The sequence below is a fragment of the Dromiciops gliroides genome, chromosome 1, assembly GCF_019393635.1.
Source record: "Dromiciops gliroides isolate mDroGli1 chromosome 1, mDroGli1.pri, whole genome shotgun sequence".
Lineage (NCBI taxonomy): Eukaryota > Metazoa > Chordata > Mammalia > Microbiotheria > Microbiotheriidae > Dromiciops > Dromiciops gliroides.
The window spans coordinates 183,819,185-183,839,812 of NC_057861.1; the positions used below are offsets into that span (position 1 = coordinate 183,819,185).

Genomic DNA, 20,628 nt, shown 5'->3' on the forward strand with positions numbered 1-20,628 from the left:
CTTCTTGAAATGTTTGAACTAATTGTGCATATATGGCATAAGACCTGATTCAGAAAAATAGAAAAGGCAGAGTCTTAATGATGAAAACAATTTGGCCCAACATGATGTTTCAATTAAAAATGCCATAGAAGCTAGATGTTTCAGTTACGGCTGAATATCAATGCAGAGAAAATTATTATGAGGATTTAATTAATAGGGACAGTGATTAATGTAACATCATGGTATATTAGATAGAGTGCTAGAGAATCTGAAAGATATGAGTTTGAATCCTACCTTACACACTTACTAGTTTCATGACCTTAAACAATTCACTTAAAGCCCATAGAGCCTCAGCTTTACCACATATGTTAAATGGAGATAATAATAGCATCTACATCACCAAGATATCATTAGGATCAAATGAGATAATGTGTGTAAAGTACATTGCAAAACTTAAAAGTGCTAAATAAATGCTAGCAATTTTTTGTATTAGTGACTTGGGAAATTTGTTTCTAAAAACCAAAATCTGTTTTTGCTAATACGTATGTTCATTTAAAAGGCTAGTATGTGGAAACATTTAAACCCTTGATTGAAAGTAAAGGTAAGGGGGCAGCTAGATGGCGCAGTGGATAGAGCACCGGCCCTGGAGTCAGGAGTACCTGAGTTCAAATCCGGCCTCAGACACTTAACATTTACTAGCTGTGTGACCCTGGGCAAGTCACTTAACCCCAATTGCCTCACTAAAAAAAAAAAAAAGAAAGAAAGAAAGTAAAGGTAAGGGGGCAGCTAGGTGGCGCAGTGGATAAAGCACCGGCCCTGGATTCAGGAGTTCCTGAGTTCAAATCCGGCCTCAGACACTTGACACTTACTAGCTGTGTGACCCTGGGCAAGTCACTTAACCCCAATTGCTTCACTTTAAAAAAAAAAAAAGAAAGTAAAGGTAAAAGAGAAAGGATGATAATAAAACTATGCTCTTAAAACTCATAGAGGGCTTTATCCCAAAGAACCATAAATATTTTCTCAAACAATTTTTCAGATATCTTTGCAATATTCCCATAAAAAGAGCTAATTGTATTGTCATCATTTGACTGAGAAAATAAAATGCAGAAGAATTCTATGGCTTGCCCAAAGTTTCATTTAATTACTGGAGTTAATACAAGTAGAAGCCCGGGCTCCATATGGTTCAAGACTCTCCTGATTAGACTACCTTATGTTCAGCACAGACATTGTGGAAAAGAGCTGAGTTTTTCCTAAGGAAATGTGTAGGACAAAAAATATGGATCACACTTTTCCTCCATTCAATCCCTGTGCTGAATCTCTTACTTCCTCCCTACCTCCTAACAATTCTGGAGAACTTTTCTTGAATATAATCTATGTTTTCCAAGCTGGACTACAACTGCTTGATTCTAATGGATCCAGTTGAATCCATTTAAATATTGCCACCAACACCCAAATAATCAGGTTTTTGTTCTCTGTTTCCAGATATATTGGAGAAAATAACAATTTCCTTTGTCTAAACACAAGCTTGTATAATGTGTGAAAGAATGGCTGCTAGACATTCCTAACTATGGTTTATTGAAAGTTAAGGACAGGGGACAGCTCAGTGGCACAGTAGATAAAGCACTGGCCCTGGATTCAGGAGTACCCGAGTTCAAATCCAGCCTCAGACACTTGACACTTACTAGCTGTGTGACCCTGGGCTAGTCACTTAACCCTCATTGCCCCACAAAACAAACAAACAAACAAACAAAACAGAAAGAAAGAAAAAAAAGAAGAAAGTTAAGAATAAGTGTAAATAAGTATAAGAATAACTTTTTTAAAGTCATCACGACTCCTTTTTTATGTTTTTTTCCCAGCTCTATCTTTTCTCCCAATTTAAATGCACAGAGAGAGAGAGAGAGAGATTCAACAGTTACTTTTATGCTCTATGAATGCTTTCTATCATACCAACTCTGAAAGCACTCAGTAAAATATTTTCCCAATTTTATCAGAGTGGCTGCCATTCACAGGCAGATGTCGAGCCTTCAAAGAATATGGGGCCACACAAAATAGAATTCTTCATCCCATTTTGCCCAGGCAGACCTCTCCCAGAGAAGAAGAGAATGAGCTTTACCTTTTCAAACAGTCTGTGGCACCTACTTTGGATGACATCTATCTAGAACTTGAATTCTAAATGCTACTATTTACTGATAATGAGGATGGTGATAATCATGATATTCATATGAAAAGGTACTTTACATACATAAGGGAGTTAGTGCCATAAATATTTATGGTGTGGAGTTCCACACACACCCCTATCCCCCACATGGCTTTAAGCTATTAAAGTACAGAACTGCACTAAGACTTTTGGGACACTATGCATTATTTCATTTGATGCTCAACAACTTTGTGATCTAGGTACCACAGAAAGTATTATGCCTATTTTTATGAATGAGGAGGCTGAGTTGCATATGGTCACATAGCAGCTAGTACATATATATATACATACACATATGCATATGCATGCACATACACACATATGTATAACAAAGGCTTAATAATGTTTAGGAGAATAAGAAACTTACTTTATAGCAAGTCGAAGTTGCTCAGGAGTGAGATCCTCAGGTTTTCGGCCCAATCCTAGAAAGAAAAGATATTATAAAGATGAGATCATTGAAATTGTCATAGTCTGCCTTCTTGGATGAATGCTTCCTTTTATAATAATACCATGGGAGGCTGAAGACTGACTCTTCAGAGCAATTCCTAGTTAAAAAAATTCAGGGGCATTTCCTTCCCCAGACTAGTTCTCTCTCTGACCTAAGAAATATGAATATGCCACAGTTTGTTCCAATAATCCACAGAGGGCTGAGACTGCTCTTTTCTCCAACCAAAATACATAGGAGAAACCCGCTGGCTCTAAAACCTATAGCATGAAATCCAAATAGGCATAACTGGTCAGACACAAGTAAAAAATACAACGGAACCCCATGACCACTGCTGGCATGGTAGTTCCTCATGATCTATGACCCTGGCCCAATATTTTTGAGCCATAAATTGCTATGGAACAATATAATTGTTCTGCCTTCCTCAGAACTAAGTGAACTGAACTAGTTTGAAGATCACCAGTGGTATGAGACCTGTCTCAGATATTGCTTTAAAACATCCCTTCTCCTAATTATTAATAACAAAAATTATAATTTCTAGCATTTTTATGGTGCTTTAAAGCTTATCTCATTTGATCCCAACAATAACACTGTCAGGTATTATCTTCATTTCACATATGAGGCCAGCGGAGGTTCAATGGCTCACCTAGTATCATGTAGCTAGTAAATGTCTAAGTTGGGATTTGAACTTAGGTCTTCCTGACTCCAAGTCCAGTACCCTATCTACCATAATGATGAAGCAATCATAATCATAAGCAATTATAAACAGCTTCTCCCAATGGTTGGTTGGGTTGTTGGTGAACCTGTGCCCTAGTATTTACCTGCTCTGTGTGATTATTGCCCTCAAAAGCACATGGGGGAAAAGAAATGTCATTGCTGCCTCTTAGATGATTGGTCAGTGTTTGGGGGCATTACTTTCTCTGTTGTGCTCAGTGGAGAAAAAGTGCAGCTCATTCCCTCAGCTTCACACTGCTAAGAAGAGCATAGCTCCCATTTCTTTAGTCATTACTTATGGAGTCTGGTGGGGAGAGTCTTAAACTTAACACAGGACCTGAGTTTGAATCCTTATTTTTTCAGTTAATACCTGTGTGACTTTGGGTAAGTCCTCAGTTCCCTTGCCTATAAAATGAAGAATGTTGATTAGATGACCTTTAAGGTCCCTTCCAGCTCTAGATTTATGACCCTGCTCCTCAATGCTCCTGCTCTCATTCCAGATGTATTAAGCTCCCTTCCTTATTATACACACACACACACACACACACACACACACACACACACACACACACACACATACACACACTGCAGTTTTGGGTTTTTTTCAATCCTCAAAAATTTTGTTTTGAAAAAATTGAAGTATGTTTTGGTCTTCTTAATTTTCCAATCAATAGGTCAAAAAATCAGACTCCTCTTGAGCACATTAAGGACAGTTTTCCAAGAGGTTCCCATAGAAGTGAAAAGAAAAATCTACAACTCCCTCTTTCCCTAAAGAGAAAGAACAATATTCCAAGCTGCCATTGTATTCCTACTTGGTCAAATGAAGCACAAAGAAGGCCAGGCAGTGGCACAGTGTGATCCCTGGGGTTAGGAGACCAAGGATAATGCCTCAACTCTGCAATTTAAAATGAATGTGTCCTGGGGCAAATCAATTAATCCCTTGGAATGTCAGTTTCTTCATTTACAAAATGGGCATAATAATATTTTAAACCTAAATTAAGGGCCTTATGGTACAGAGCACTGGGTTTGGAATCAGGAAGACTCCTCTTCCAGAGTTCCAATCTGGCCTCAGACACTTACTAGGTGTGTGACCCTGGGCAAGTCACTTAATTCTGCTTATTTCAGTTTCTTCATCTGTAAAATGAGCTGAAGAAGGAAATGGTGAACCATTCCAGTATCTTTGCCAAGAAAACCCCAAAATGGGGACATGGAGAGTGAGACATGACTGAAACCCACCAAACGACAACAACATATAGAAATATAGAAATGTGAGCTGTAATTATCGTCTCTCCCACATGTGATGGTCCCCATGTGTTCTCTAGGTAAGTTTTTATGCATACTTAAGAGAAGTAAATACAGAAGTAGCCCTGAATGCCTATAGTAGGGAGTCCTCTTTTGGCACTGGCTACAGAAAGAAGCTTGGTTGGAGTAAGATGTGGACATGTTTGGGGGCCAAGGGAAGGTTTTGCTCCATCTATGACTGGAGAAATACATCTCCCACCATGCAAGGAAAAACAAACCCAAATCGGGGTCATTATACATTAACATACATATACTTGTCCAACAAATTATTAACTAAGCCTCCATTTGTGTTATTTGTGTATACAAAATGCACATGTTCCTCATTTAGAAGCCTAAAGTCTGTGAAACTAATAGCAAGCCTTTATCATGTACAGTAAATCAAGAACTGTTGCTGCAGAAAATGTATTATTAACTTGACCTCAGTGTAGTCACCAATCATAAGGGTAGTTTAAAAAATGCCAAAGGAAGGGAAGGAAAAAAAAAATCTCTCAAATTCCTATCTTCCCCTTACTGGAACAAAAAAGAAAAAAAAGATTTCATTCCATGTAAGCCACAGTCAATGAAAAAGCATAAATTGGATAGAAAAGTGCAAATAATTCATTATGCCCAGATTAAAAACTAGGAGGAGAAATCTTTAAGAGTAAACCTATTCTTTGCTTGAGTTCACCAAATACTTATAGGCAACTTACAAGGACTGAATCCAGTCAAGCATTTATTTTATGTTGTTAATGCACAGCTGCATCTACTGCCAAGGGGAGTTAACTGTAAACTAAGTCACTCTGAATCTAACTATTTTGAGTACTTTAGTCTACATTACCAAATTATCCAGGAAATAGCTAGAGCAAAAGCATGGTTAAGAATACCAAGCATAGGGGCAGCTAGATGACACCGTGGATAGAGCACCGGCCCTGGAGTCAGGAGTACCTGAGTTCAAATCCGGCCTCAGGCACTTGACACTAGCTGTGTGACCCTGGGCAAGTCACTTAACCCCCATTGACCTACCAAAAAAAAAAAAAAAAAGAATACCAAGCATGACAACTAAAGCAAATTAGTTCCCAAGCTTTTGAGAAGAAATAAGAAACATAGCTATGAGAAACCATCATTCTTCTTTGCTTCTCAAATAGAAAATTCACCAGGTTAAAAAACTATTTACCAAATCAGTGTGTGTAACTAGTAAAAAGAGCTTTTCAAGGGGTAACTAGCACCTCATAAGCAAGTCTTTGGAAAGGCAGTGTGCTATGCCAATAAGAACTCAGAGTCCAAAGGCCTCACTGGCTGTATAAGTTTTAGAGAAGTCATTTAACCTCTACAAGCTTGAAATGTTTCCTCATCAACAAAATGGGCATGACCTAGTCAACAGTCTTGTTCTGAGGAAAAGATTTTGTGTCCTACTAAGTAGTGTACTCATGTGAGCTATTATTTTTAAAAACTAGTTTTCTACAGAAAATAACATTTTCACCAGACCATTGGCTCAAATCAGAAGACCCTACTGCTGTGAGGTTCAGCATTTTAGCCTCCCTGGGCCTTATTTTCCTAATTTGTAAAATAAAGGTTTTAGACCAGATGGCCTCTGAAGTCTCCTCTCACTTACCATCTATGATCTATTTGTTGGAGCCTAATAATAAGTTGCTCCCTTCCTAAAGAATAGATTGATGAGAAGAAAGTACCCATTTTGTGTGTACTCAAGGTTTTAAATTGTCTTGCTATTCCCATTCAACAAATGACTTGGGGAGGATGGATCAAGAAGGCTCAAATATTCTTTTCTAAAATGTTTAACAGTTCAAGTAAACATGATTGGTTAACAATGCCAAACGGTGCTTAATTTTGAATTCTTTTTTAACTTTCCTGGGATTGGAGTGAAGCAAAGAGAGTGTCCCTTCTCTTTGATATCACTGATATGGAAGAGAAAGAATGTCACCAGACAGATTTTGATCTTGTCAAGATCAAGAGCAAAGCCTCTGCTCTCCACAGAAATATTTCAGCAAATGTAAAGTACTGTCTCAGGAATCAAGATTCTGAAGGAGTTAAGACTAATTTATGAGCAACAGAAGTACCAACAAAATGAGGAGACAACTCTTTCTAGGCTAATGATCACCGGTACAATGTAAAGAGAGGTAGGCCCAATGGCAACACAGCTGTAAGGAGAATATTTCCTCACCATCATGAATTTGGAACGCCAGGGTTGTGATCTTCTGGGTCACAATCATCAGTGGCCTACAAAGTAAAGATACAGAAGATGTGAGCCCTTCCACACATGCCACAGATGGAAAACTAATTCTAGTTATAAAATGCAATAGTTATTATAATAAGCATTTTGAACCCTAAAATTTGAAATAATGACTTTTTATGTCATGTCAAATAATTTTTGCAAAAACTTGTAATAAGATCATAGAATAACATAATCACAAACAGCAATTAAGAGACTTCCAGAGATCATTTGGCTCTGCCCTGGATGTTTTCTGACAACAAATGGTGACAATATTACAGAAGATTTATTTTAAAATAATCATTTCCACTGCCACAGATACACTATAACCAGGGACATTCGGTTACAGGGAAAATAAGAAATACCCAGATATGGCTTGAGACCAAAACACATCAAAGACACACAAAAAAAGTGGCATCCCTTTTTCTGATTATCTTTAAATAAAGATTTATGTGTGAACTGAACTCATTTGCTTTTCTGTAGGTCATCTTTTGACTCCATCTTAAGTTTCTGTTTGCTAGTCTTTAAAGAGAGCAAGCTTGTGATTAAGCAGTAACATTATTCTTTAAAAGTTAGTAACTTGGGGCAGCTAGGTGGCGCAGTGGATAGACTACTGGCCCTGGAGTCAGGAGTACCTGAGCTCAAATCCGGCCTCAGACACTTAACACTTACGAGCTGTGTGACCCTGGGCAAGTCACTTAACCCCAATTGCCTCACTTAAAAAACAAACAAACAAATAAAAGTTAATAACTTGGGGACACCAGCAAACATTCACTGAGAACTCAAGACCTACTTGAGAGGTGAAATGAATCCAACAGATCCCAGGGTCACACTGTAATCAGACGCTAACAACTCCATTGCAGTGTGCAGAATGATTAGCAACAAAAATGCCTGACAGTTCCTGCATCATGGGATTCTTTTGCCCCCATCCTCATTCTGTGGCTATTATGCCACCAGGCTAAAGACTTTTAGAACATTTTGGAAAGAACTACAGACTAAAGGAAAGAAACTCAAAGTGTTCCACAGATGACAAAAGAATTTAAGATTGTATAAGTAGGTCTCAGTTGATAGTGAGATTTTCCCCTATATCAGGACAAACAATAGTGAAGAGAATAATGGGTTTGGAGTCAAAGGACAAAGATTTGATTCCTAGCTCTACTACTTAATACACTATAACAATGGACAGATCCCTTCAACCTTCCTGGGTTTCAGTTTCTCCAACTCTAAAATAATGAGGTTGGACTTAGATGATCTTCCAGGATCCTTTTAATTCTAAATCTCAAATCCTGTGAGCCAAGGTAAGTAACTATAGAAACTGCAGCAAAAGCTTTGTATTCTTGCTCTGCAAGAAAGAGATTTCCCAATGTACCTAGATTCATGGAATGTTACTATTAATGTTACCTAATCAACCTAGAATTCCCCAAGTCATTATTATCTGATAATAAAATTATTACAGGGTAAATAAGACTATAATATCTTTCTTTATCACAAAATGGCTGCTAATGAAGGGGAAAAAACAGGGTCCCGAGTTTTTTATTTGCATTAAAGCAAATTATAGTTGACATTGGCCAATGACCATTAAGTGGAAATAATTCCTCTGGGCCTCAGTTCTCTCCTCTGTCAAATGGGGGAAATAATAACACATGGAATTGTAAGATTTCTAAGTCAATGTGTTAAGAACTAGCCAGGTAGTTCAATTATTTAATGAATTCAAGGGTACAAGGAAAATTCCAGAACCTCAGGAAGTTTTCAGAGTTCAAGTCTTGGTCTTGCTACCTTAGGCAAGTCACTTTATTTTCTTAAGTATATTTTCTCATATGTAAAATGGAGATTGTACTTATGCCATTCACTTCCAGAGTTGCTGTGTGGTCCAATGAGATAATGAATTTAAAGTATTTCATGCATTTCACCTAATCTCACACACACAGATGTGTACCTGTACACATCAGTGTCTAAATGAAAGATAAACATCAAGCCAAACTAGCTGAAAAAGCAAGGTACCCTGAGGGATAGGAAAGAGATGACACCTGCCAGGCCAGTCATATCTCCTCCACCACCTCCCCTCAGACATGGATGGAGAATCCCTAGGACCTTGAGCCCAAGGTCTCTGGAAGAGCAATGTTATTCAGATCACCATCCCTGTTTCTAGCCTGGTCCCCAGAGCCACCAAGGACAGCAACCTCTGTGGAGAATAGAACCTTTATCCTCACTGCCACCAACACTATCTGCTGATCAGCCAACACACCTCCTGTCAGACGTGGATGGAGAGAGTCCCTGAATCCAAGAGCTCTGGGAATAGCAGCAACCCCTAATCACTGTTCTTGCTTTCATCTCAACCACACAACCATCACTGAGGGTAACAAAGAGATTTAGGCGCAACAGAAGTACCCGCCCAGGCATCCCCACAACTACCTAACCAGCCTCAAGTAACCCAGAGGGGTGGGGTGGGAATCAGAAGGAAATGTGCCAGGTGAGTCAAACCCCCATCACCCACTTAACCTCACACCCAGAGAGCAATAATCCAGGGCTCCCAGGTAGAGATCCTGGGTCTCAGGACCACTCCCTAGACCTCTGGTCCTCCATCAGCCATAGTCCAGGGAAGCAAGCATTGTGGCAATGGAGCCTTTCCATCTGACTTACAACTGGAGGTGTTGTCTCCCCCTAATAAAATGTGACTTCTTTGAAAAAAAAATGATGCTGGTACTTTTCAATTTGTATTTACAGCACTTAGCACAGGATTTTTTTTACAGAGTAAGTATTTAAGTGCTTACTCTGAAAGTACTTAAATAGGGCAGCTAGGTGGTATAGTGGATAGAGTGCTGGAACTAGAGTCAGAAAGACTCATCTTTCTGAATTCAAATCTGGCCTCAGACACTTAGTAGCTGTATGACCCTGGATGAATCACTTAGCCCTGTTTGCCTCAGTTTCCTCATCTGTAAGATAAGAAGGAAATAGCATACCATTCCAATATCTTTGCCAAGAAAATCCCAAATGGGATCATGAAAAGTTAGATACAACTAAACAACCACAACAAAGTATTTTAATACTTTTTCACACAATCATTAGTTAAAGCTTAAGCCTGCTGAATCAGGTCTTTTGTTAATGCTGTAGAATATCTGATTTAGTTTATGCTACATCTCAGTCTGCTCATATCACATGTACTATAATGAAGGCCAGCATAATTTAAATTGGGTATAAATAATGTGACAAAGAAGATACAAAAACAAAATCAATCAACAAGCATTTATTAAATACTTCTAACTCCATATGTGCTGGACACTAGACTTTTTGATGTTTTGTTGTTCAGTCGTTTTAGTCATTGATGATTCTTCATGACCCCATTTGAGCTTTTCTTGGCAAAGATACTAAAATGATTTGCTATTCCCTTCTCCAACTCATCTTGCAGATGAGCAAATTAAAACAAACAGGGTTAAGTCACTTGCCCAGGGTAACACAGCTTGTAAGTATCTGAGGCCACATTTGAACTTAGGAAGATGAGTCTTCCTGACTCCAGGCCCAACACACTATCCACCACATAAAACATCCCCTTCCCTACCCTCAAGGAGCTTACATTCTAAAGGAGAAGACACATAAACACAAAATAGGTACCAAGTAATATAGGAAAGAGGACATAGCAAGTGGAAGGATTGATCAGTTAACAAGCATTCATTAGGTGCCTAGTTTGAGCCAAGCATGGTGCTACATGCAGAGGATGCAAAGACAAAAAAAAAAATTTATAGCTGCTCTTTTTGTGGTAGCAAAGAATTGGAACTTGAGGGGATGCCCATCAATTGGGGAATGGCTAAACAAGTTGTGGTATATGAATATAATGGAATTCTATTGTGATGTAAGAAATGATAAACAGATGGATTTCAGAAAAACCTGAAAAGACTTAGATGAACTGATTCTGAGTGAGATGAACAGAACCAAGAGAACACTGTACACAGTATCAACAACATTTTGTAATGATCAACTGTGACAGGCTTAACTCTTCTCAGCAATACAATGATCCAAGACAATGCCAAAAGACATACGGTTGAAAATGCTCTCCACATTCAGGAAAAGAACTATGGAATCTGAATGCAGACTGAAGCATTCTATTTTCACCTTTTTTGTTGTAATTCTTGTTATTCTTTTTGCATTTTTTCCCTTTTGTTCTGATTAATGTAGAAATATATTTAACATGATTGTAATGTATAACCTATAACAAATTGCTTGCTGACCTCAGAAGGGGGGAGGGAAGGAAGGGTGGGAGAAAAATTTGGAACTCAAAAAATAACTTTACATGCAATTGAGAAAAATTAAAAATGAAAATAAAATAGAAATGAAAAAAATCCAAATAAAAAATAATTTTTTTAAATGAAAAGATTTCATGCAGAAGGTAATCCTTGGGCTATGTAGAAATCAGCAAATCATTCTGCTGTAACAAGACATGCTCACTGGGAAATATGGCATTAGACAATGCTCCTCCAGCTGTTTTCTAGATTAAAATGATCCCTCTTCAAATATGCTGTTACTCTGAGTTTCGAGGCCAATGACAGGGACAACAACAAAACTAAGAACTATAAACATCACCTTTTGATGCCACTTTTTCTAGGCATCCTCCCCACTGACTGAATAAGGCCTGGGACACTGGATGAATCACCAACCCCAAGTGAAATCTATTATGCTGCAAATGTTTCACTTACTATGAAGATTGTATAGAGGATAAATCCAAAAGATGACCTTTATAGTGAAGCAGATCCCTTGCTACAAGCCACAGATTTTTCCTAGAAGCCTAAATGCCTTGAAGACAAGCCATGAGACATGAATTTCTAACCTTCTCCACAGTGAAACCATATCTTTAATTGGGAAAAACTTGAAATATATTCTCAGGTAGTTTTGGTCTGAGCAAGCCAGGTTAACTAGGGAGTTTAATTTAATTCCTAATTTCAATTTGGCTGTGAAAGAATAAGTAGATTAGGAAAGAGAACAAATGGACCATAAAGCTCCACTACCCGTCTAAGGAGAGAAAAAAAGACATTTGGATTCTTCTGTCTTGGGCTTATCTTGACAACATCTCAGGTGCAGTCACCCTGTATCCTGCATGACCTTGATGGGATTTAAAATGACCAAGTCAGAAAAGATGTAGACAATTATTAATTGAGGTTGGTAAATGCTTAAATTCATATATTAAAAGAATTATTACCAATCTTCTAAATTTCATATAATTTAAAGGGGGAAGGACAAATACAGCAGCAAATAATACTTGATTAAAATACCTCTACTGTCCTGAATTTATTAAGAAGACAGTTGGAGAGAATTTTAGACATGTAAAGGAAGAGAGGGCCACATTCTTCTTTGCATAGGGGTTCTTAACCTTTTTTATGACATGGACTTCCTTTGGCAGTCTGGAGAAGAAACTCATGGAAATTCTCAGAATAATATTTTTAAATAATTGAAGTAAATGCTACATTTCAGTTCAAAGTTAGTAAAAATAAAGGTGCAGGGTTTTTTTGTTTTGTTTTTCCCATCCAAGTTCATGAATTTCCCAAAAATCTAAGGCAAGAACTTTTCGTTCTTGGAAAGAAGGAAGAAAGGAAGGAACAAATGAAGAAAGGAAGGAAGGAAGGGAAAATAATGAAAGAAACATGTATTTAAGAGTTTATAACAGCAAAAGATAGATTACATTAAGGAAAACAGAACATATATATATATATATCAGAATATAAGATAATATTCTATGAATTAGACATTTTTAAAACAGCATTAATTTCATTCTTTTTTTTTTTTTGGCAGAGCAATTAGGGTTAAGTGACTTGCCCAGGGTCACACAGCTAGTGTCAAGTATCTGAGCTGGAATTTGAACTCAGGTCCTTCTGAATCCAGGGCAGGTGCTTTATCCACTGCGCCACCTAGCTGCCCCCCATTAGTTTCATTCTAACCTCATTTTTTTCCTTTAGGGATAAGGTACAGTTCCACATAATAGGTACTCAATAAATATTTACTGGCTGCTTTCGTCTGCCTAGAAGCTACAGCAGAAACTGAGAAACCAATTTCTCTAATGCTTAAAATCTCAAGTCAAATTCTAACAATCATTATTATCAGGAGAAAATATATGTACATGGTTTCCAGTAATAATATTTATAATACAATGATATAGTGATAAAGTTAAATAATTATATAATATATATAGCATTTATTAAAAGCAAAAAAAAAAAAAGATTCAAGATGCATTTCTAAACCCTAAATCTCAATTTATACTAAACCGTATTCTTTTCTGAAATAATTCCCAGTATGTGCACATATGCACACCACAACTACAGGAAGGGCAAAAGGAGATGGGGCATCATAAATGGCTACTTGATACGGACTAAGAATTTTCTCTAGACAATGAGGCCTTAGAATCTGAGCTGTACTCAAATGTTCCACTCCCAAAGGGCTGCATTCTGTCCTTGAATTTGTACACATACAGAGCTCCTAGTCATCAATCATGGGCCTTTCACTTGTATCCATGGGAACCACTTAACCAATTTGAAATCAAGGATTTGTGTTGGATGTGGGAAGGGTAGTACCATTTCTGAGCTTTTCTGTGGATGTTGTAATGACCATCAAAATAAAAAGAGCAAAGACAAAAGGAACTTTTTGCTCCCTCTAGAGTAAATATTCCATTTCTGAGGAGAGGAAGAAATTAAAGGAAGAAGAAGAGGTAGGGGTGGAGGTGGGCCTGAGGCCAAAACAGTCAAATAACTATGCAGGTAAAAAGCTACCAAGGCAGATCTAGCACAGAAGGCTCTTACTTCATAAAGGTGTATTTTGGTTCCAACGATTTGTCATGCTGTGGTGGGAGTGGGGATAAGCTCCCACTCTCTATAAAATGCTCCAATAGCATGCGTCTCAAATAGCCTCTAACAACCGAAGCCCAATTCCTGGCCTTCTCATGGCGGAACTGTTTCCACTAACAGGAGAAGGGATGAAGGCAAGTTACTGGCACCTCAAAACAAGTCGCTTTGGGCAGGTGGGGCTCATTAGCCTTGGCAGGCAACCCGCCTAGGGGAAGGAACCCTGATTTTAAACTTCCACTGCCTTGTGGCTATACCCATTTATGGGAAAGGCTTCGGGAGTTAACCCCGAGGAAAAATCAGGAGTCGGAGTCCCTTAGGCAGTTGGACATTGGACACCACATCCCTCTGCCAACTCTTGCGGCAGCACTGGTGCCAAACTGTACTGGCTCTGCCTCTCCTTTGGATCCACCAATGTCACAGAGAGGAAAAACCTGCTGCATGGGCAACAGCTTGTTTTCCATATTGATCCGCCCAGGCCAGCCCCCTGGAGAGGACACCCCAGCTACTCCTCATGGGGTAGATACAACATGGGATGTGGCAGTTACCAGTTATAAGTCACTCAGGAGCTACGGCTCCCGTATCGGACTGCACAGCCACACTGTGGCCTGTGGCTCTTTAAGGCACTGATCCATGGTCGTCCGTGACTGGTGGAGGCCTACTACTACTGCTACTACTACTACTACTACTACTACTACTACTACTATTTTTTTTAGGTTCACCAGGTTAAAAATCCACATTTCAATGGCTTCTTTTATTCATAGTAAAAATTTGCTACTATGCTAACTGAAGATTGACTGCAAGAAGGCAGAAAAGAGTAAGCCTGGTTAGGTAGAAGCAGAAGTAGAATAATGCATTCACTAAACTTCCCCACTCTAAGACCAAGGGTATTATTGAGACCTAAAGTTCCCTTAGGACCACCCACAGGATCATGGCTTGGATCTTCTGCCTTCATGCACCCTTGAGTCATAGATCATAGTGAAAGCAGAAAGAGAGCATCCTTTGGCCCATTCCCAATACCTAATGGACAACCTTGAGGAATGTTCTCTGACTCTTTGTCCGTATTCTGGGTAAGTGGAATCCTCAATTTGACAAGAAATTTCAGGGGACCCACGGTATTCCAGTAAAGGAAGTCACATAGTCCCCTAAGTCAGTTTTTTAACCTTGGGTCTCCCCCAATCTTGGGGGTCTATGAATATATTTCAGTGGATCTATGAACATGCATAGGAAAAAAATTGCACCCTTATTTCCATTATAATTGGTTTTCCTTTGTAATCCTAAATATGCATTTAAAAACATTCTGAGAAGGGCCTCCACAGACTTTACCATACAATCAAAAGGGTGCCTGATACAAAAAAAGTGCCCTAAGCCTAAACTGTGAAAATATGAATACAAAGATACTTCCTCCTCTGAGCACTTTAATTAGAAATCAAAGAACCTGAGTTTTTATCCTAACTCTACAGCATAATTGCTGTGTGACCTTGTAGAAGATTACTTAAGCACTCTTGGCTTTCTAAGCACTCATCTTTCCAACTCTTAAATCCTATGAGTCTCTGACTTCTCTATTTCAAGGTTAGCCAGTATTATGTTTGTGGGGGCTGCTAGGAGGCACAGTGGAAAGAACACTGGCCCTGGAGTCAATAGGACCTAAGTTCAAAATCTCACCTCAGACACTTACTAGCCGTGTGACCCTGGGCAAGTCACCTAACCCCAATTGCCTTAAACATCCCAGGGGGCATCTCAAGTCATCCTGATGTATATCTTGCCACTGGACCCAGTAGCTCTGGAGAAGAGAGTGAAGCTGGTGGCTTTGCACAGCCCTGCCTCACTTAAATCCAATTCAGTGCAACTCATGACATCACCCCTATGTTGTGGTCCTCTTTGAGAATGATGGACAAACAACAACAATTATGTTCATACCTGTAGGATTACAGATCAAAATTTAATAGGCTATCACACATTTTTTGAAAAAAATATGAAAAAAAAATCTTTCTAACTCACTGCATTGTTTGTGAATCTTCAAATTCAGCTTCCAAGCTGTCAAACCCAGGGGAAAATAGCAGTCTCGCATTTCAAGATGTTTCCACTTTTTAAAAGGCTCATTCTGACAACAAAGTTCTGCCAATGAAGTCTACTTAACGCGTCCTATCCCACCTCCCCAGATGTGGGTTTGAAATGATTGTATTACTAAGGGGCTGGTTGGCAGGATACTGAAGAGGTAACAGGATTTATGCACGAGTCAATGAGAGACCCCTTGAAAAGATTGCTTTTGAAATGAGACAGCCTGAGTCTTCACAGAATAAAACTGTGGTTCATCTGGGTCAGGATGATCCTCTTCCACCATTGGCCAAGCTCACTTAGTAGCAGTCATATAAGTCTATGCAATTACAACCTTACAACCCCAATAAAGGTGATAATGCAAGCTCCAGATATGAACAGAAACTACCATGGCCAGCCAAATGTCTTCTGCCATTGCTTCCCTTTCTAGCAGTTTTCTGTGTTGTTACTGTTGTTGTTGTTGTTGTGTGTGTGTGTGTGTGTGTGTGTGTGTGTGTTTCAATAAATGTGGAGCACAGTTGGTCTGAGCAGTCTACAAATGACAGGAAGGCAATTTTGCCAACTTGTTTCAAGCACAACATCCAAGAAGGGAAGGAAAAAAGCATTTTTATATAGCACCTACTATGTGTCATTACACCACATACTTTTTGGCGTGATATTTCGAGTTCTAAATTATCTCCCTTCCTCCCTCTCAACCCCACATTGTAGGAGGCCAACATTTAATACAGATATATATGTGAAACCATACAACACATACTTCTATATATCAGTCCTTTCTCTGGATATGGATAGCATCTTCCTTCATAAGTCCTTCGTAGTTGATTTGAATAATCATATTATTCAAAGTAACTTAGTCATTCACGGCTGCTCTTTGAGCAATATCTCTGTAACTGTACACAACGTTCTCTTGGTTCTGCTCATTTCACTCTGCATTATTTCATGCAAGGCTTTGTGTGTATGTGTGAGTGTGTGTGGTATTTTTTTTCTGTTTAGAATTTTATTTTCCAAATTACATGTAAAAACAAATTTTGACATCAATTTTTTAAAACTTTGTGTTCCAACTTCTCTTCCTCCCTCCCTTCCCACCCCCCACCTCCAAGAACTTAAGCAATTCAATATAAGTTATACAGGAGTAGTCATGGACAACATCTCCACATTAACTAGGTTGTAAGAGAAAACAGATAAAAACAAAACTTCAGATTAAGGAACTGTCAAAAGAAATTATGCTTCTCTCTGTTTTCAGATACTATCAGTTCTTTCTCTGTAGATAGATTGAAATTTTCATAAGTCCTTCAGAGTTATACTGGATCATCGCATTGATGAAAATAACCACATGCTTCCCAGAAGATCATCTTACACTAATGCTGTTATTCTGTATACAGTATATTTCTCTCTGCTTTAGTTCATGTAGGCCTTTCTAGGTTTATCTGATAGCAACCTGTTCATCATACCCTTTATATAGTACCTTAAACTGGACAAAGAATTTTCTTCACAATAGCCCAGCAAAGTAGGTACCATACATTTTGCCATTATAATCAATCATAACTATTTCCCTCCATCCTATTCCCTTCCCACGATATTTACTCTATTTTCTATCTTCTTTTACTCTATTCTTCCTCAAAAGTGTTTTGCTTCTGACTGCCCCCTCCCCCACTCTGCCCTCCCTTCTTTCACCCTTCCTTCCTTCCTTATCCTCTTCTCCTACTTTCCTGCAGGGTTAAATTACTCCTCCTAATTGGGTGTGTATGTTACCTCCTCCTTGAGCCAACTCTGATGAGATTAAGGACTTTGAGCTAATTCTGTATTCTAAATTTTCTTCCTCCCTCCCTCCTCAATCCTCCCTATGAAATCAAGCAATTCAATATAAGTCATACATGTGCAGTTATGCAGAGCATCTACACCTTCCTCAAAAGTGATTTACTTTTCTGTGCATACCCTTTGACCCAGCAATACCACTTTTAGGTCTTTTTCCCAAAGAAATCATGGAAAGGGGAAAGGGACCCACATGTACAAAAATATTTATAGCTGCTCTTTATGTGGTAGCAAGGAATTGGAAGTTGAGGGGGTGCCCATCAATTGGGGAATGGCTGGACAAGTTGTGGTATTTGAATACAATGGAATACTATTGTGCTGTAAGAAATGATGAGCAGGAGGAGTTCAGAGAAACCTGGAGGGTCTTGTGTGAGCTGATGATGAGTGAGATGAGCAGAACCAGAAGAACATTGTACACAGTATCATCAACATTGAGTGTTGATCTACTGTGATGGACTATATTCTTCTCACCAATGCAATGGTACAGAAGAGTTCCAGGGAACTCATGATAGAAGAGGATCTCCAAATCCAAGGAAAAAAAAAAAGAACTGTGGAGTATAGATGCTGAATGAACCATACTATTTCTTTTGTTTTTGGTGCTGTTGGGGTTTTTTTCTATTTTGAGGTTTTTTATCATTGCTCTGATTTTTCTCTTATAACATGACTAATGCAGAAATAGGATTAATGTTATTATGTGTATATATATGTGTATATAAATATATATATGTATATGTATATAGATATATAGATAAAAAGATATAACCTATATCAGATTACCTGCTGTCTAGGGGAGGGGGGAGGGAGGGAGAAAAATCTGAAATTGTAAAGCTTGTATAAACAAAAGTTGAGAACTAAATAACAAAAAAACAAAACAAAACAAAACAAACAAACAAAAAAAAGTGATTTGCTTTTTACTGCTCCCTCACCCAATCTGCCCTTTCTTCCTTCCCCTCTCCCCACCCCCTTTATCTCCTTCCCCTCCCACTTTCCCTCAGGGCAAAATATATTACTATACCCACTTGAGTATGTATGTTATTCCCTCTTTGATCCAGTTCTGATGATAGTAAGGTTCACTCACTCCCCCACTCCTTACCCCTCTTCCCCTCCCCTCCATAAGCTTTTTCTTGTTTCCTTCATGTGAACTACCTCTCCCCAGTCCACCTCTCCCTTTCCCTTTCTTCCAGTGCATTCCTCTTATTCCTTAACTCTATTTTAAAGATGTCATCATGGGTTAGCTAGGTGGCACAGTGAACAAGGGCACCAGCCCTGGACCCAGGAGACCCTGAGCCCAAATCTGGCCCCAGACATAAGCCACCCCACCCTGCCTGCCCCTCAAAAGACAAGGATAAACAAAAAATAAATGCTTTATAGAAATCATCCCTTCATATTCAGTTCAGACCTGTGTCCTCTAAGTGTATTCCTTTCAGCTGCCCTAATACTGAGAAAGTTCTTAAGTGTTAGAAGTATTATCTTCCTATGTAGGAATGTAAACAGTTTAATCTTTTAATATCCCTCATGACTTCTTTTTCTGGTTTACCTTTTTATTCTTCTCTAGGGTCTTGTATTTGAAAATCAAATTTTCTATTCAGTTCAGGTCTTTTCATCACAAATGCCTGAAAGTCCTCTTTTTCACTGAAGTCCCATTTTTTCCCTGAAAGATTGTACTCAGTTTTGCTGGATAGGTGATTTTAGGTTGTAGTCCCAGTTCCTTTGCCCTCTGGAATAACATATTCCATGCCCTCCGGTTCTTTAATGTAGATGCCACTAGATCTTGTTTTATCTTTACTGTAGCTCCACAGTATTTTAATTCCTTTTTTCTAGCTGCTTGCAATATTTTCTCCTTGACCTGGGAGCTCTGGAATTTGGCTATAATATTCCTTGAGGTTTTCCTTTTGGGATCTCTTTCAGGATGTGATTGGTGGATTCTTTCAATTTCTATTTTACCTCCTGCTTCTAGAATATCAGGGCAATTTTCCCTGACAATTTCTTATAAGATGCTGTCTAAACTCTTATATTGGCCATGGTTTTCAGCTAGTCCAATGATTTTCAAATTATCTCTCCTGGACCTATTTTCCAGTTCAGCTGTTTTTCCAAGGAGATATTTCATATTGCCCTCTACTTTTTTATTCATTTGGATTTGCTTTACTGTGTCTTGGTTTTTCATAAAGTCAGTACCTTCCATTTATTCAGTCCTAATTCTTAGGCAATTATTGTCTTCTGAGAGCTTTTGTATCTCCTTTTCCATTTGGCTTTTCAAGATTTTTTTCTCATGACTCTCCTGCATTGCTCTCATTTCTCTTTCCCTTCTTTCCTCCACCTCTCTAAATCTTCCTTCTATCTCTCCTACTTTTTATTCAATGTTCCTTTTGAGCTCCTCCATTGCCTGAAACCAATTCATATTTTTCTTGAAAGCTTTGGAAATGGGGGCCCTATGTCCAATAAGGTGGCTACTGGAGCAATCATGGCAATAATATAATAGGAATGGACAGAACAAAATGCCACAAAGAGAGACAACAGAAAGACAGAGTCCACTCACTGCTGACTGGAATCTGTTCAGAGGATGTAAAATGTTGATAATGTAATCTGTTTCTTCTTTTGCACCAGTCTAACAAAGAGGTAACCTTTCTCCTTGCCAAAGCCAACTCCTTTATATGCATACTTCATCCCATCCCCTTTTGCTTTCTCCAGAAAATTTCATCCTCATTCATCCCCACTCTCTTGATTCTTAAGCTTCTCCTTATGTATTAGTTCTTTCCTGTCCTTTAAAAAAATTTTCACTAGATCCCAACATACCTTCAAGCTACACTTCTGCACTTCTCTCTTTCTCAGCCAAATTCCTTGGGGAAAAAAGTTATCTAGACTCACTGCCTCTATTTTTTCTTTTCTCAATCATTCCTCAATCCTTTGTGATTTGGTTTCCAAACTCATCACTAACTGAAACTGCTCTCTCCAAAATTAAAAGTGATCTGTTTATTGCCAAATCTGATTGGGTCATACTACTTGACCCATTTGACACTTAAGCTCACTCTCTCTCCCTATATATTATTACCTCTCTGGATTTTTCTGATACCCTCCTGCATCTCTGAGCACTCTG

At 38.6% G+C, this 20,628-nt stretch overlaps 1 protein-coding gene across 1 annotated transcript in view; it reads right to left on the minus strand.

Moving 5' to 3' along the window:
• MBOAT1 (membrane bound O-acyltransferase domain containing 1) overlaps positions 1 to 20,628 on the minus strand; it is a 147,285-nt gene that overhangs the window by 39,933 nt on the left and 86,724 nt on the right. The window contains exons 5-6 of the mRNA XM_043976582.1: positions 6,796 to 6,851; positions 2,544 to 2,598 (exon numbers count right to left, since the gene is read on the minus strand). Of these exons, the coding sequence (XP_043832517.1) occupies positions 2,544 to 2,598; positions 6,796 to 6,851 (111 nt within the window). The remainder of the gene's footprint in view (positions 1 to 2,543; positions 2,599 to 6,795; positions 6,852 to 20,628) is intronic.